The sequence below is a fragment of the Trachemys scripta genome, chromosome 1 (assembly GCF_013100865.1).
Source record: "Trachemys scripta elegans isolate TJP31775 chromosome 1, CAS_Tse_1.0, whole genome shotgun sequence".
Classification (NCBI taxonomy): domain Eukaryota; kingdom Metazoa; phylum Chordata; order Testudines; family Emydidae; genus Trachemys; species Trachemys scripta.
Genome location: NC_048298.1, coordinates 23,787,016 through 23,802,093, shown reverse-complemented (window position 1 = coordinate 23,802,093; position 15,078 = coordinate 23,787,016). Strand labels below are relative to the sequence as shown.

The 15,078-nt window shown below is 42.3% G+C and overlaps 1 protein-coding gene across 1 annotated transcript in view; it reads right to left on the bottom strand.

The window, feature by feature from the left end:
• Window positions 1-15,078, bottom strand: part of FAM185A (family with sequence similarity 185 member A) — a 65,937-nt gene that overhangs the window by 42,071 nt on the left and 8,788 nt on the right. The window contains exon 3 of the mRNA XM_034766045.1: window positions 8,651-8,743. Coding sequence (XP_034621936.1) covers window positions 8,651-8,743 — 93 coding nt within the window. The remainder of the gene's footprint in view (window positions 1-8,650; window positions 8,744-15,078) is intronic.

Sequence of the window (15,078 nt, the reverse complement as noted above, 5' to 3'; positions counted from 1 at the left end):
ATCACTTAGGCTTTAGAGGCACAGCCCAGACTCTAACCCTATATTTCATATACAGTGCACAGCTAGAGTGATATTTGGTCTCAGACCTCATAATTCAAGAATATTCATGGATTGTTGCCAACTTCTGAAAAGTCATTTAAATATTTTATTTAAAACTAAACTATTCTATTGTGATCAAGATTCCATGTATTCAGCAATTCCACAGCTGTGGCAGTTGCCATACAAACCAACACGTCCCTCAAAATTATGTTTCAGAATTTAAGCTTTCATTTTTAAAAAGGTTGAGGGAGAGATTTTCAAAAGGCACAACTGGCAGTTAGGTACTCAACTCCGATGGAAAGTGAATGGAAGTTCGGTGCCTAACTGCTCTTTATGCCTCTGAAAACTCTCCCTCTAAGGCCTTGTTACGCTACACAGTTTTGTCAACAAAAGTGAGCTTTCGTTGACAAAACAGTGGAGGTGTACACACTGCAATGCTCCTCCCACCGATATAACTCCCCTGCTACGCTGACATAATAAATCCACCTCGATGAAAGGCATAGGGCTTTTTGTGACATACTTAGAGTGACACAGCTTCAATGTAGACACTGCACTTTTGTATGTCACCCTAACCTGATCGGTCTGGTCATCAGTTTGAACTCCTCTGCCCTGAAGGTACACACGTATGTACCCCCCGCCTTTTAAAGGCCTGGGAATTTTTGAAATTTCTCTTCCTGTTTGCTCGGCCTGGACAGTTCACACAGCATCTTCCCAGGTGATCATGCTGGCTTTCTGCAACAGATGTGCTTCCCCATGGAATACACCGGAGCTGTTGGATCACACTGGGTCCGTGGGGAGAGGAGGCTGTGCAGTTGCAGCTTTGCTCTAGACTTAGGAACTTTGATTCCTATGGGCTGATTGCTAGCGGCATGCAGGAGAAGGGGCACGAAAGGAACACGCAGCAGGGCCATGCTAAAATCAAGGAACTGAGGCAGGCATGCCAGAAGGCAAGGGAGGCCAACCACTGCTCCGGTGCAGCACTGAAGACATGCCACTTCTACAAGGAGCTGCACGCCATCCTTGGTGGCAACCTCACCTCTACTGCCAATAGTCCCATGGATACTTCAAGGGGACTAGAGGCAGTGGCCAGCGCAGTCAACTCCGAGGATGAAATGTAGATGAGGAAATGGAGTTGGCGGAGGAGGAGGAACACACAATAGGGTGATCTGATAGCACGGCGAGTCAGGATCTCTTTTTGACTCCAGAGTGGTATAGCCAGTCCCAACACTCTGGCTCTGGCATGCCTGAAGCAGGGGACAGGAGCATGGGTAAGCACACATTTTGCTTTGATACTTCATGGTGAGAGGAGATTGAGCTCTCATGTACTTTGTTATATGGTAAAGGATGGATAAGGGAAAGAAATTAAAAACAGAACATATGCAGATACACAGCGCGGGCCCGGCAGAAAAGTTTGTTAATGTAGACCGGGAGGTCCCAGGAAACCTCCATAGAGGATGATTAAGCTATTGAAGGACCACAGAGAGATGCTCAAGTCGCTCATTAGGCTACAGTCAGAGCACATCCATGCATGAGTCCCTCTACTGCCAATACAGAACTCCATTCCATGCCCTCCCCAAACACTCCCACCACATTCCATGCATATTCCCAGTCCCTCGCAGTACCCCTTGCATTCCACCCCTAGAGACTGGTTTCACAATGAAAGCTGGAGTTACAGCTCTGAGACACATAACTGAGAGACTGCTCCTCATTTCCATGTCCCCTGTTTGAAGAAATATTTGTGTTTTGTTGTGTTATTAAACTTTATTCTTTTATAGAAATTGACACTGTATTTGTGTCATACACACATGAGTTGGTGCTAACATTCAAACACAGTGGCTATTGGCAGGAATATTTGCTCAGTACAATTAATGCTCAGGAAGCAAGCACTACAGGGGTCATTCAGGGAGCCAAATAAACATTGCCTGGCTTCACATAAAGACACATTCCTAGGAATCATTGTCAAAATGTTCCTTCAAAGCCTCCCCAATTCAAATAGCACCCTGCTGTGCCCTTCTAATTGCCCTGTATCTGGCTGCTCAAAATCAGCAGCAAGCCAATCAACCTCAACACTCCACCTCTGGGGAAACTTTTCCGCCTTCGCTTTGCAAATATTGTGCAGAATACAGCAGGCTGAAATGACCATAGGAATATCTTCCTCACTGAGGTCTAACCTACCAAAAAAACAGTCCAACAACCTTTTAATCTGCCAAAGGCACATCCAACGGTTATTCGGCACCTGCTGAGCCAGTTGTTGAAGCACTAGTTGCTGCTGTTTAGGTTCCCGGTGTAAGGCTTCATGAGCCATGGGAGTAAGAGATAGGCAGGTCTCCCAGGATCACTAGGGGCATTTCCACATCCCCCACTGGAAGCTTCTGGTCTGGAAAGAAAGTCCCTGCATGCAGCTTTCTACACAGTCCAGTGCTCCTAAAGACGTGGGCATCATGCACCTACCCTGACCACCCCGCATTGATGTCAGTGAAACAGCCCCAGTGATCCACCAGTGCTTGCAAGATCATGTAGAAGTAGCCCTTTCAGTTGATGTTCTCCTTCTCAAGATGGTCTGGGGTCAAAAGAAGGATATGTCTTCCATCTATTGCCCTGCTGCAATTAGGGAATCCCAAAGCCTTGAAGCCATCAAGTATTTCCTGAACATTACCGAGAGTCACAGTCCTTCGTAGGAGGCAGCGATTAATGGCCCTGCACACTTGCATCACCACAACCCAAACGGTGGATTTTCCACCTCCAAACTGATTCGCAATTGGCGGGTAGCAGTCTGGAGTCGACAGCTTCCACACAGCGATTGCCACTCGCTTCTCCACAGTGAGGGCAGCTCTCATTCTGGTGTCCTTCTGCTGCAGTGCTGGGGTGAGCTCCCCACACAGTTCCAGGAAGGTGGATTTGCGCAGCCAAAAGTTCTGCAGCCACTGCTCATCATCCCGTACGTTCATCACGATGCAATCCCACACAGTGCTTGTTTCCCAAGCCCAGTGCTGACAGTCCACCGTGTGCAGCTGCTCCATGAATGTCAGCAGCAATCTTGAATTATTTCTTTACATGGCACACAGCAGGGCAGGCAACACTGATTCATTTTCTGTTTCATAGCTTATGAAACACAGCAGGACCAGTCACGTCGTGTTCATAATGCTCATCACCAAACTGGTCAGCAGTTCAGGATCCATGCTTTCAGGCAGAGGTGATGGCAGGCGCACAGTTTACAAGGGCTGTTAAAAAATGGCACGAAACTAAGTCAGAAGCCCATGAAATGATGGAACAAAACAAACTGCATCATGGGATGGTGAGCACACCCCCATGATGCATCACAATCCATTCCCAGAGCTCCCAGAGCTCGATGAGTTGCACAGTGGGATAGCTTCCCACGATGCAATGCTCTCTGTGTGAAGACAAAAGCACTGACTGTGGACGTGCTCCGCCAACGCAAGGAAAATTGTGTGGACATGCACAACTGATGTAATTAAAGCAGCTTATGATCATTGACCTAACTCTGTAGAGTAGACATGGCCTTAGTTTCTTCTTGTTGCAGTGCTAGTGTAGCTAAGGCACTGGTGGCTCTTGGCATTTTAAGCATCAGGCTAGAATTTTGCTGCCTATATTTCCATACCACTGATAGTAACAATGATGGCTTCACTAATGTAGATGGGGCTCCAGGTGGTCAGCAACATTTTAAACAACGTGACATCTAATCCTGTCACGTTGTTTAAAATGTTGCTGACCACCTGGAGCCCCATCTNTTAGAATTTTGAGGTGCCTTGAAATGCTCATTCCTCACCTCGGTAACTTTCATTAGTAACTAGCTTCCTTATTGCACTTCACCTCAATATCAACCACTGCATCCAGTAACAAGTGAGCCCATTAGCTGGCTATCACTGATAAAAATGTTAAGCAGTGAAATTGTTGTTAATGTTAATATTTAAATTGTCATCAGCAGGAGCCAGAGTTAATCCCCCATGAGGATAAATGGGGTATTTCACACCTCTTAGAATTATTGTTTCAGGCTTTCTTTGCATAGTCAGGAAAGCCCCTCCGCAGCTTTACACTTAGGCTGTATCTACAGTAGGATGTCTTTTTGCTAGAATTTTGCTGCCTATATTTCCATACCAGTGATAGTAACAATGATGGCTTCACTAATGTAGATGGGGCTCCAGGTGGTCAGCAACATTTTAAACAACGTGACAGGATTAGATGTCACGTTGTTTAAAATGTTGCTGACCACCTGGAGCCCCATCTACATTAGTGAAGCCATCATTGTTACTATCACTGGTATGGAAATATAGGCAGCAAAATTCTAGCAAAAAGACATCCTACTGTAGATACAGCCTAAGTGTAAAGCTGCGGAGGGGCTTTCCTGACTATGCAAAGAAAGCCTGAAACAATAATTCTAAGAGGTGTGAAATACCCCATTTATCCTCATGGGGGATTAACTCTGGCTCCTGCTGATGACAATTTAAATATTAACATTAACAACAATTTCACTGCTTAACATTTTTATCAGTGATAGCCAGCTAATGGGCTCACTTGTTACTGGATGCAGTGGTTGATATTGAGGTGAAGTGCAATAAGGAAGCTAGTTACTAATGAAAGTTACCGAGGTGAGGAATGAGCATTTCAAGGCACCTCAAAATTCTAAAATCACCTCAGATCTCACCCACAAGTGCATACCCACAAAAGCAGGATACACAGTTGAGACACATACTGTAAACAGAGGAAGATGGGTAAAACAGGGTGGCTCCTCACTGTGACTATTTTTAATGTTGAATTGTTTATCTTTTATAGATTTTTGGCAGAATCTGAATGGTTTTGTTTTGTTAAGTAAGTGTTATATAAGATCCTACAAGTGTAGATTAGCCAATGGCTTCCCACCGAAAAAAGTGTTTCACCAATCAATCCACCAGAAATTCTTGGGGAATTCCATTCCTTCTGGGAAAGATCAGAACATAAGAATGGTCATACTGGGTCAGACCAATAGTCCATCTAGCCTAGTATCCTGTCTTCTGACAGTGGCCAGTACCACTTTCTTCAGAGGGAATGAACAGAACAGTGCAATTATCAAGTGATCCATCCCCTGTCGTCCATTCCCAGCTTCCAGGAGTCAGAGGTCTAGGGACACCTAGAGCATGGGGTTGTGTCCCTTTCCATCTTGGCTAGTAGCCACTGATGCACTTATCCTCCATGAACATATCTAATTCTTTTTTGAATTCAGTTATACTTTTTTAGATGCATTACTTCAGCCTTGCAAAACTCATTTCGCCTACATGCACAGGGTGATTAGTTTTCTTTAGGTGTACAAGTAAAATATCATTAGTTCATTCATCAGTATAGTAAATGAGAGTGAGTAGATTTTGTGACTGGGCAAGTTTTCATGACAAATTTGCCATAGTGCGTTAATTTCCAAGTCTCAATACAAAAATATTTGAAGTAAGAAGCAAACCATACTTTCTTTCTTATTTATTTATTTATTGCTCTCATTCTTTGTTTTATAAGCACCTTGACCAGTTCTTCATTTTTCTTCATTTTGTCTAGTATTTTAGAAAACAACTCCCTTTGCAGCTGAAATCTTGGGTGTCCAATTTCAGCCCAGAAGAAATTATAGAGCATAGCTAGAAACCCCTCACATTCCTGGTTTATAATGGAAATGCTGACAAACCCATAACTACATAATGATGACTACCACTAATGGAACAAAAGTGTAACAACAGCACACATTGCAGATATAACGCAGCCTGATTACTAACAGAAACTGTTATTTGAGAAAAGCCGAATATCACACTCGAAAAACTGACTGCCCAAATACTGCATTAAGAAATTTTACTCTGTAGATAAACATGATGGGCCAAATTCTGTTCCCAGTGCCATGGCTGTAAATTCAAAGTTACTCCACTGACCTATATAAAGATACTGTGGATTTACAAAGGTGTTACTGAGAGCAGAGTAGTCATTAACTATTTTATCTAAATTATTATGGGCTTTTAGGAAAGAACATTTCCAAATATTAAAAGCTGTATGAAATGTATTTGAATGTTTTATTGCTTCAAAAAAAAAAATCACATTTTAGCAGAACATTTATGTAAAAAAATAGTAATATTTCCAAGGTTAAAATGCATCCATTACATTAGAGTATCTTTAGATAGGCTGTAGTTTTGTATTTACAATACAAATGTCACATTCTAACACATGGAATACGTATGTGTCAGATTCTGCTCTGACACTGGCTTTATACTGTTGCAACTCCATAGCTAAATTCTACTCTTGGTAAAACCAGTGTAAATTTGGAGTAACTCCATTTAATTTATGGATGTAAATGAGAGTAGATTATGACAAATGACTTACTTATGTTAATCCTAATTTACACCAACATACATGAGAAGAGAGCCAAAGCTAGTATGTTGTAAAACAAGTGAATCTGCTTTGAAATATGGCCCCTTACACTACTCTGAATCTTACTCAATATAAAAAAGCAAGGGCCCCAATCCTCAGGTCAGGACCAAGGTCAAGTCACACACTTCCTCCAGATGACTGTATGCTAAAAGGCCAGGCTGGGGTAGCATAGTGCCAGCATAGCCAGAGGAATTCTCATCTGTCTAGTTAGGACAGCTTTAGAGTCCCTTTGCACCACTGAAGCAGGGGCCCAGATCTGGTCCAAGGAATGGTAGCTGTACAGAATACTCTTATCTCTCTTACCATTAAAAAAAGCAAACGAAGTACAGTGGCATGAAACTTGCCTTATGATGCCATCTGCTGGAAAATATGAACTATTTCTACTTTAAAACTGGTTTGTATTAACCACACTCTTCAGTTCACATTGTATGATTAGTATTACCATTGTATAATTAGTAGCACATACTCTCACTCAATATTTTACCTAAACAACTAACCAGATATACACAAACCATTTTCTGCTTTAGTTTTGTTGACTTTACAGCCCTGAAATTATTAGATGTGATTAAGATCCATTGTACAGTATCTTGTACACAATTTTTGTGAAAACGTTATGGCCAACATGTTCAAACTTGGTTGCCTAGAGTTAGGCAGCTAAATCCATATTTAAGAACCTAAATAAATCAACTGATTTTCAGAGATGCTTAACTCCCATTAACTTCAGTGGAAGCTGTGGGTGTTCAGTACTTTTGAATATCAAGCCACTTTTAATTGGGTACTTAAATATGGATTCAGATGACTATTTTAGGCACCCATATTTAAAAATTTTGGACAATTTAATCCTAATGTAAGGAGTCACAACTAAGCTGGAACTGACAGAGTTGCATCTACTTATTCCATAGCTAATTTGTTCCTATGTTAGAATAAAAGGAGATTGATTTTTATTTTTATTTAATATTAACAAAAACTAGCATTTAAATCTACTATGCTAGAATTCATATTTATAGATTGACCTCACATGCAAAATTTAAAATGAAGCAAGTTAAACAGTCAAAGATACAAAAAGTAGTCTTGTCAGCAAGATACCAGATTTGAATCTTAGTTTAGTAATTTAACTGACATACTTTATAAAAGACAAAATAAGAAATCTTGAGTTCCAGCCTCTGATCTCTCCACACGTGGGAGAGGCTGTATTCATTATTATTATTTGTACTGGTGTAGTGACTAGAGCCCCCAATCAGGACTGGGGCACCACTGTGCTAGACAATGTACATATATAAAAGAAAAAAAGACAGTCCTTGCCCTGAAGAGCTAACGGTCTAAGGGCTTGTCTACACGGTGCATTAGTCCACACCAGAGGGTTATAAATTCTAATGTGCACTAGCACAGTGGCTCTCAACCTTTCCAGACTACTGTACCCCTTTCAGGTGTCTGATGTGTCTTGTGTACACCCAAGTTACACCTCACTTAAAAACTACTTGCTTACAAAATCAGACATAAAAATACAAAAGTGTCACAGGACACGATTACTGAAAAATTGCTTACTTTCTTATTCTTACCATATAATTATAAAATAAATCAAGTGGAATATGAATATTGTACTTACATTTCAGTGTACAGTATATAGAGCAGTATAAACAAGTCATTGTCTGTATGAAATTTTACTTTGTACTGACTTCACTAGTGCTTTTTATGTGGTCTGTTATAAAATTAGGTAAACATCTAGATGAGTTTATGTACCCCCTGAAAAACCTCTGGGCACCCCTCAGGAGTCTGTGTGCCCCGGTTGAGAACCACTGCACTAGCATACTATGCACTCATTGGCCCGTGTGGACACTACTAGCAGTCAATAAAAGTTCCCTAGTGTGTTTTAATGTAATTCTGTTTCAAACAGACTACAGTACATTAACAGGCACTAGGGAACTTTTAGTGCACATCCGCTGGGTACACACAGGCCAGTTAGTGCACAATGTGTTAGTGTGCATTAGAATGTACATCCCTCGGGTGTGGACTAATGCATTGTGTGGACAAGCCATAAGTATATGAAAAAGACAACAACCAGATGGAGGGTAGACAAGGTAAGAATGAGATGAAGATTAGCTGATCAGAATCAAGTTGCGATACATAAACATTTCTCAGCATTTACCTACTTTACATCAGACAACTTGAATTATAAATATAACAATCCCCAAAAGTGAGGACTTCACTTTTTGCTTACACTTTTCTCTGCTGCATGAATATCTGCATTTCCATGAAGAGTTCCCAGACAGATCACTTTGCCTCCTTTAGTTCGTACATGGATTTTATGACTCTGAAAAATAATTATACATATGTATCAAAATAGTTTAGTTTCAGATTCTGTTTATCTTTGTTCTTTCGAACTCCACTGTTCAAATCACTCTTGATCTGCAAACCTCAGCAATCCCACTTATTGAGCTTCTTCTGGAAAACTGCCAAGTGCACTAAGTAATTTTGAAGTAGACATCTTTCCACTGTGGCTAAAACCAAATTGATTTTTTCTTATGATTCAAGATATACACAAATGGATCACTCTGCCCAGTTCTCTTCTTGTGAAAGCAACTATTTTGGAGACAAATGGTCACACTAACTTAAATGTGGAAATAATAACATATGTCAACATGATTTTACTTGTTTAAAATAAAAAATACCATTTTAATGCCAATAATTTCGCAATATTTTGTGGTTCATCCCACTTGAAATCCTGTAATGTGAGATTTCCAATAATACCAAGCTTGTGCTAAAATGTTATGTCGTTGTACAGATACCAAGCATCAGAAAGTCACTTGGTAATTTTCATTGATAGAAGTTGGGTAATTTTTGCCCCAAGTCCTAAAACCTACCACTACCAAGTTTTACCAGTTTCACTTTCTATTGATAAATACTAGCCGGGAGAGTGAGACCAGTAAAATGCTCAACATATTGGGGGAGGCAGTTGAGGGTCTAAAGCTTGAGAACAAATTAGTCTTCAGCAAAAGTGGGTGTAAATATCTTTCATATTTGTGACCCTCTTTTCTCTCACCCCTTCCTCAGAAATTGATATGATCACTCCACTTACTCAGCAGCTTTAAGGACACACAGCTTCTCCTGAGATGGAAGTGTCACTATGTAATATCTTACTAGGGCGCGTGAAAGACCCACCAAGACTTCTTACCCTCCTCTCTACAAATCATGCATTTTTGGCTACCAACCTGACCAGAAAACATATCCAAAAGGCAGCTTTATATGTTAACTGTTTATGAAACGCATATTAAAGGCATGAAAAGGGAAGTAAAGATGTTTGGCTAACAAATTCAGGCTATTATACCATGCTTATTTCATTCTTTACGGTAGAACCAATGGATGGTTGAAACAATCACCTGCAGAAAATATGAAATAAGCATTGAGTTCTGAATACACAAAAGTAATATTTAAAAGAGGATGGGCTTTTGGATTTGTTTGTATTGCATCCTAGGACCTAGATGAAGTAGGACTTTAACCTGGATGTGCAGATTATTATATAGGGACTATATCCTGCAGTTTTTACTCAGACCAAACTCTCCGCATTTTAGATACAAAACAATTTAGAGCAAAGAGGAACAGTGCCAATGCTCTGTAATTAAACAAAACAATGTATTTCACATTTCTATTTTCCTAAAAGAAGCTAACCTAAAATAAAAGTTCAGCAATTCAAATAAGATTACATTAACATCTGGTGCTTGTACCCCCTTTTCAGAAATAACTGGACCTATTTGGCTGCAGCACAGAACCAACATGAAACAGAGGACAGTGATTCAGGAATAATGTCACAAAGAAGGGAAGATAAAGTAAATTAACTTCTGACAAACAGAAATTCTACTGCAGTAGTCACCAAACTAATGAAGTTTAAAAAGGAAGATGTCTCAAAGATGCACAAAAGTTAGGTCTTGAGGGACTGAAGAGCAAGGATGTTTACAAAGACTGTCTCAGTCAGGAACTACAGAAAAACTTAAGCTGTTCTCTAAGTACTTTTAATTGATTTACAGCAAGACACATTCAAATAATAATGTATGACAGCATTATTTCAAGGACTAATTGTATTGAACTTTTCTGCAACAAATCTGAGTAAAAAAATCTGGGGGCCTCAACCAGTAAAGCACTTAAACAGGTGCTTAACTTTACTCATGTGCTTTGCTAGATTGAGACCTAAAATTGTTTTTAACAATAGCACTCCAAAAAAGCAACAAACTCCCACCACTAGGGTCTAACTTGAGATTTTTTAAAAATTGGAACTGGTATTTTTGATGCTTCCTGGGGCACCCAGGGTTGTGAGGCACCTCACTACCACCTGCCCATTGCATGAGGAAGCCTCTTCTATGACTACCATGGGTCAGCTCCCCAACTCTACCAGCCATGGGCAACACAAGCATTCCTCTCTAGGCTTTGCAGACCTCACTGTTACTTTACAGGTTAGCGACTGGCACATTACAGCCCTCTGAGTGTCTCTCTGGAGTGTTCAGCTCCTGCTCCACTGGACACTCGCATTATTCAAAGATTTGCTGCTTTCAAAGAAACAATATACTCCAGCTTACCAGTTCTACCTCAGATCACCTCTCTACTTAGCACACAGCATCTAGATATGTTTACATTGAAATCAAGTGTAAGTTTATTTAACAAGCTTAGAGATTCAAGTAGTAACAAGTAGAAGTATTGGAAATAAAAGGTTACCTACAAAATAAAATCTTATTTAGTTGAGGATTGGTCCTGCTTTGAGCAGGGGGTTGGACTAGATGACCTTCTGAGGTCCCTTCCAACCCTGATAATTCTATGAACCCTCACCTCTAAAGCCTAGACTTAATTAACAAGACACTCTCATATCTAACCAAGTGCTGGTTACCCAAAATCCTTGCAGCGCTTCACAACCAGGTTGGCTGTGCCCCTCCTTTCATGAGATAGGCATGGTGTCATTGTGTTTCTTTGTCATTCCCCCCATTCCAAGATATACCGGTCCCATCCTTTGTCTTTATTCATAAACAGGACACCTCCTGCTGTTTGTTTCATCTTGTAGATTTCCTTTCTCATACACTTCACAATCTCTCATCTTGCAACTGGCATAGTATGCCTATTTGCATACAACACACAATATCCAAAGGGCCAGAGAGGGAGGGAGGTGTCTGTTAACTCCCGTTGAAAGGAATATTTCCAAGGTATGTCACCTCCTGGAAACCTGCCCTAACTCCAAGACCTTAAGAACATAATTTTCAGTACAGATACATAACTCCTTAAATATTATCTGTACATACATTTTTCAATGATTATGATGACCAGTGGGCTACTGACGCGTGGTAGAGACCTCACATGCCACCCTTCGGTGAATTACTATGCATATATCCTACATTTTTAAGAGTACATTAAAAGAGGGGCTTTCTCCCCCCTAATTGTAAACTTCCTAATGCAATGCAAGCAGGCAGGTCTGAAAATTTTAGGACATCTAAATAATATAATATGGGGAGTTATTTAGTAATAAGTACTTTTATACACTGAAATAAGCAAATGAAATTTTAAGTGATTCATGCCAGATGATAGCACTTACATTAAGATAGGAGGGAATTTTGGATGGGTGGAACCTAGTTTCCAATATGGAGGATCTGTTTTAATACTGCTTCAAGAGCTTCCAACAATACACACAAACGAGGAGAACAAGAAGTTCTATACGCTTTTATTTTATTAGATCAGGGTTGAATTGGTGATCTCTGGAGGATGCTAACCATCTAAATCCAAACCAGTGGACACCTGATATTTTTAAAACCATAGCCTCCAGTGAAGCAGGACAGGCCTGCTTGAAAGTAACTCCTATGGAGCACAATTAGCCAGGGATAAAAATGATTGAGCAAGCCTTACTAAAATCTGATGTCTCACTAGCCTCAATGACATCAACAGAAGGAAAATTTGAGGCAATAACTTCTCATGTTAATCACTCTGATTGAATGGGAGAGTAAATGGAACTGAGTGCCAGCTCATGCAAGCAGAAAAGAAGATTAGAAACTGAATTAAAACAGTAAAGAAAACTCAAAGACTAAAGCAAGAGTAAGAACTCCTAAGGTGAGAATAGATGAGATACCAGGAGGGAATGAGTCCTAAACCCATTTTAATGTTGCGGTTAACTTAGCTATTAAACTATTCCTCTACTTCCATATGGAAAATGATCCATTCTATATACAGTAACAAGATATCAGAGATCCTACTCAGGGTAGAACAGGGTCAGATGCTTTGGCTGGGAGTATATGCCCGATTCTCTTCTCACATTTTCAAACTGGAGTAAGTGAGATCAGCATCAGGGCCAAACAGCGAATCCTTCAGGGGACAATTCAAAGAAATCTTAGGAATTTGGTGTTATGACACTTAAAAGAAATTAACCAACTACTAATGGCTTAGTCAAGGGTCAAGTAAATGGTTGATATTTAATTACAAAAAAACCTCCTGAGTATACATTTTATTCCTCTCTCACATCCCTTTTACTTGTGTTTTCAGATTGTGAGGTATTTTGGTAGTAAGAACCTCTGTATGAAGGGTCTGCACCCAATTAAGGGCATTGCCCAGCACTCTAATTATGGAGTCTCTGCCCCTTAAAGGGAAGGCATTCCGGGGTAGTCCCCAGTGGGAGCATGTGACTGAGACCAAGGCCTGTTGGGACAGGAGGCAGGATATAAATGCCCAGCCACTCTGTCAGTGAAGAGGGAAACCTGGATATAACAAGTGGCAACGAGTTGGGATTAAGAGACCTAAAGGAACAGTAATGGCTGTAGGTCTCCTCAGGCAAGGGGCCTGGAAAAGGTTTGTGAAGCCTTGTGAAGGGCTATTGCAAACCTAGGAGCGATGGAGAATCTCTGCAGTTGAGGGAAAGACTGTTGAGAACCCTGCAACAAGGGATGAAGGACTATTTGCAGAACCTAGTGAGAAACTGACAGGGAGACCTGTGGAAAACTGACAAATGTAGATGGCTTCCTTAGCACATACTGGTCTAACACATATATTAATAAACCATACCCCAGGAGGTGAGATTCTATTTTAGAATTCTTCTTCAATTAGTCTGCAGGGTAACCTGAGGTATGGCTGTGCACTTGACGAGAGGGGTAAGCAACCTTTGTATAATCCCACTGTATCTGAGCGTCACATAGCACACTGAGAGTGTTACTGTACTCCAAAAAAATTCACAACTCTAATCTTTTCTGATTTGAGCCCTATTTCTCAATGCAGGAAGGACTCTGTGCTGACCAAAGAAAAACAGCCCTTATTTCTTGCTGAATGTAGAATGAGCTCTAAACAGGGCCGGCTCCAGGCACCAGCCCACCAAGCTTGTGCTTGGGGCGGCACCTGGAGGGGGGCGGCGCTCCGACTCCGGCCGCTGGGGAGAGCTGAGCCGCAGCGGGCTCGCCGCCCTCCCCCCGGCGCTCTGGCTGCCGGGGAGCGCGGGGCCCCAACGGGCTTGCCGCCCTCCCCCCCGGCACTCTGGCTGCCGGGGAGTGCGGAGCCCCAGCTGGGCTCTCCACCCTCCTCCCAGGGCTCCGGCCACCAGCAGAGCCGCGGCGGGCTTGCCTTCCCCCCGGCGCTCTGGCTGCCGGGGAGCGCGGAGCCCCGGCCGGGCTCACCGCCCTCCTCCCAGGGCTCCGGCCGCCAGCAGAGCCGCGGCAGGCTCGCCGCCCTCCCCCCGGCGCTCTGACTGCCGGGGAGCGCGGAGCTCCGGTAGGGCTCGCCGCCCTCCCCCCGACACTCTGGCTGCCCGGGAGCGCGGAGCCCCGGCAGGGCTCGCCGCCCTCCCCCCGGCGCTCTGGCCGCCAGGGAGAGCGGAGCTGCAGCGGGCTCGCCACCGAGGAGAGCGGAGCCACAGCGGGCTCGCCGCCCTCCCCCCGGCGCTCCGGCCGGTCGGGGAGAGCAGGCCCGAGGCCGGGCTCGGCGCCCTACCCTGCTGCGCTGGGAGGGGTGGGGGGGGCGGGAGGCTTTTTTGCCTGGGGCGGCAAAAAAGCCAGAGCCGGCCCTGGCTCTAAAGACATTAAATATTTCAGATGTAATAGCAGCAACTCATCTTCTGAAGATTAAAAAGAACAATGCATAACTTGCCTAGACCTATACTAAGAATCTGAGAACTAGTGACTGTGAAAATCTGCCTTCGCTGGTGTTCTTGAATAACTACACAATCATTTGCTCTAACAGACTACTCTATCAATGGTTTGGATTGACAGCATAATATTTTGTTCTCATCTAGTGGGAAGGGATCTCCTTCCTCCCTGAACTGGAATGCTAAACTGTATTATACTATTTAGCTACTAGGTGACATTTTGTGTAAAATATATTTTTTAAACAAATTGCAGCCATATCTCGCCAAGCATTAAAGGATCTTATTATTAACATATTTGATGTGTATAAACAAGCTCTGTAACCAGTCCATTTCTAGAACAGGAATGTGACACTCCCAGATCACAATGGTGGGTGGATAGCCTGTGACAACTGAAGTGAGACAGAAGATTTCCATAGTATCAGGGGGTAGCCGTGTTAGTCTGTATCTACAAAAACAACAAAGAGTCTGGTGGCACCTTAAAGACTAACAGATTTATTTGGGCATAAGCTTTCGTGAGTAAATGCATCTATGCATCCGAAGAAGTGAGGTTTTTA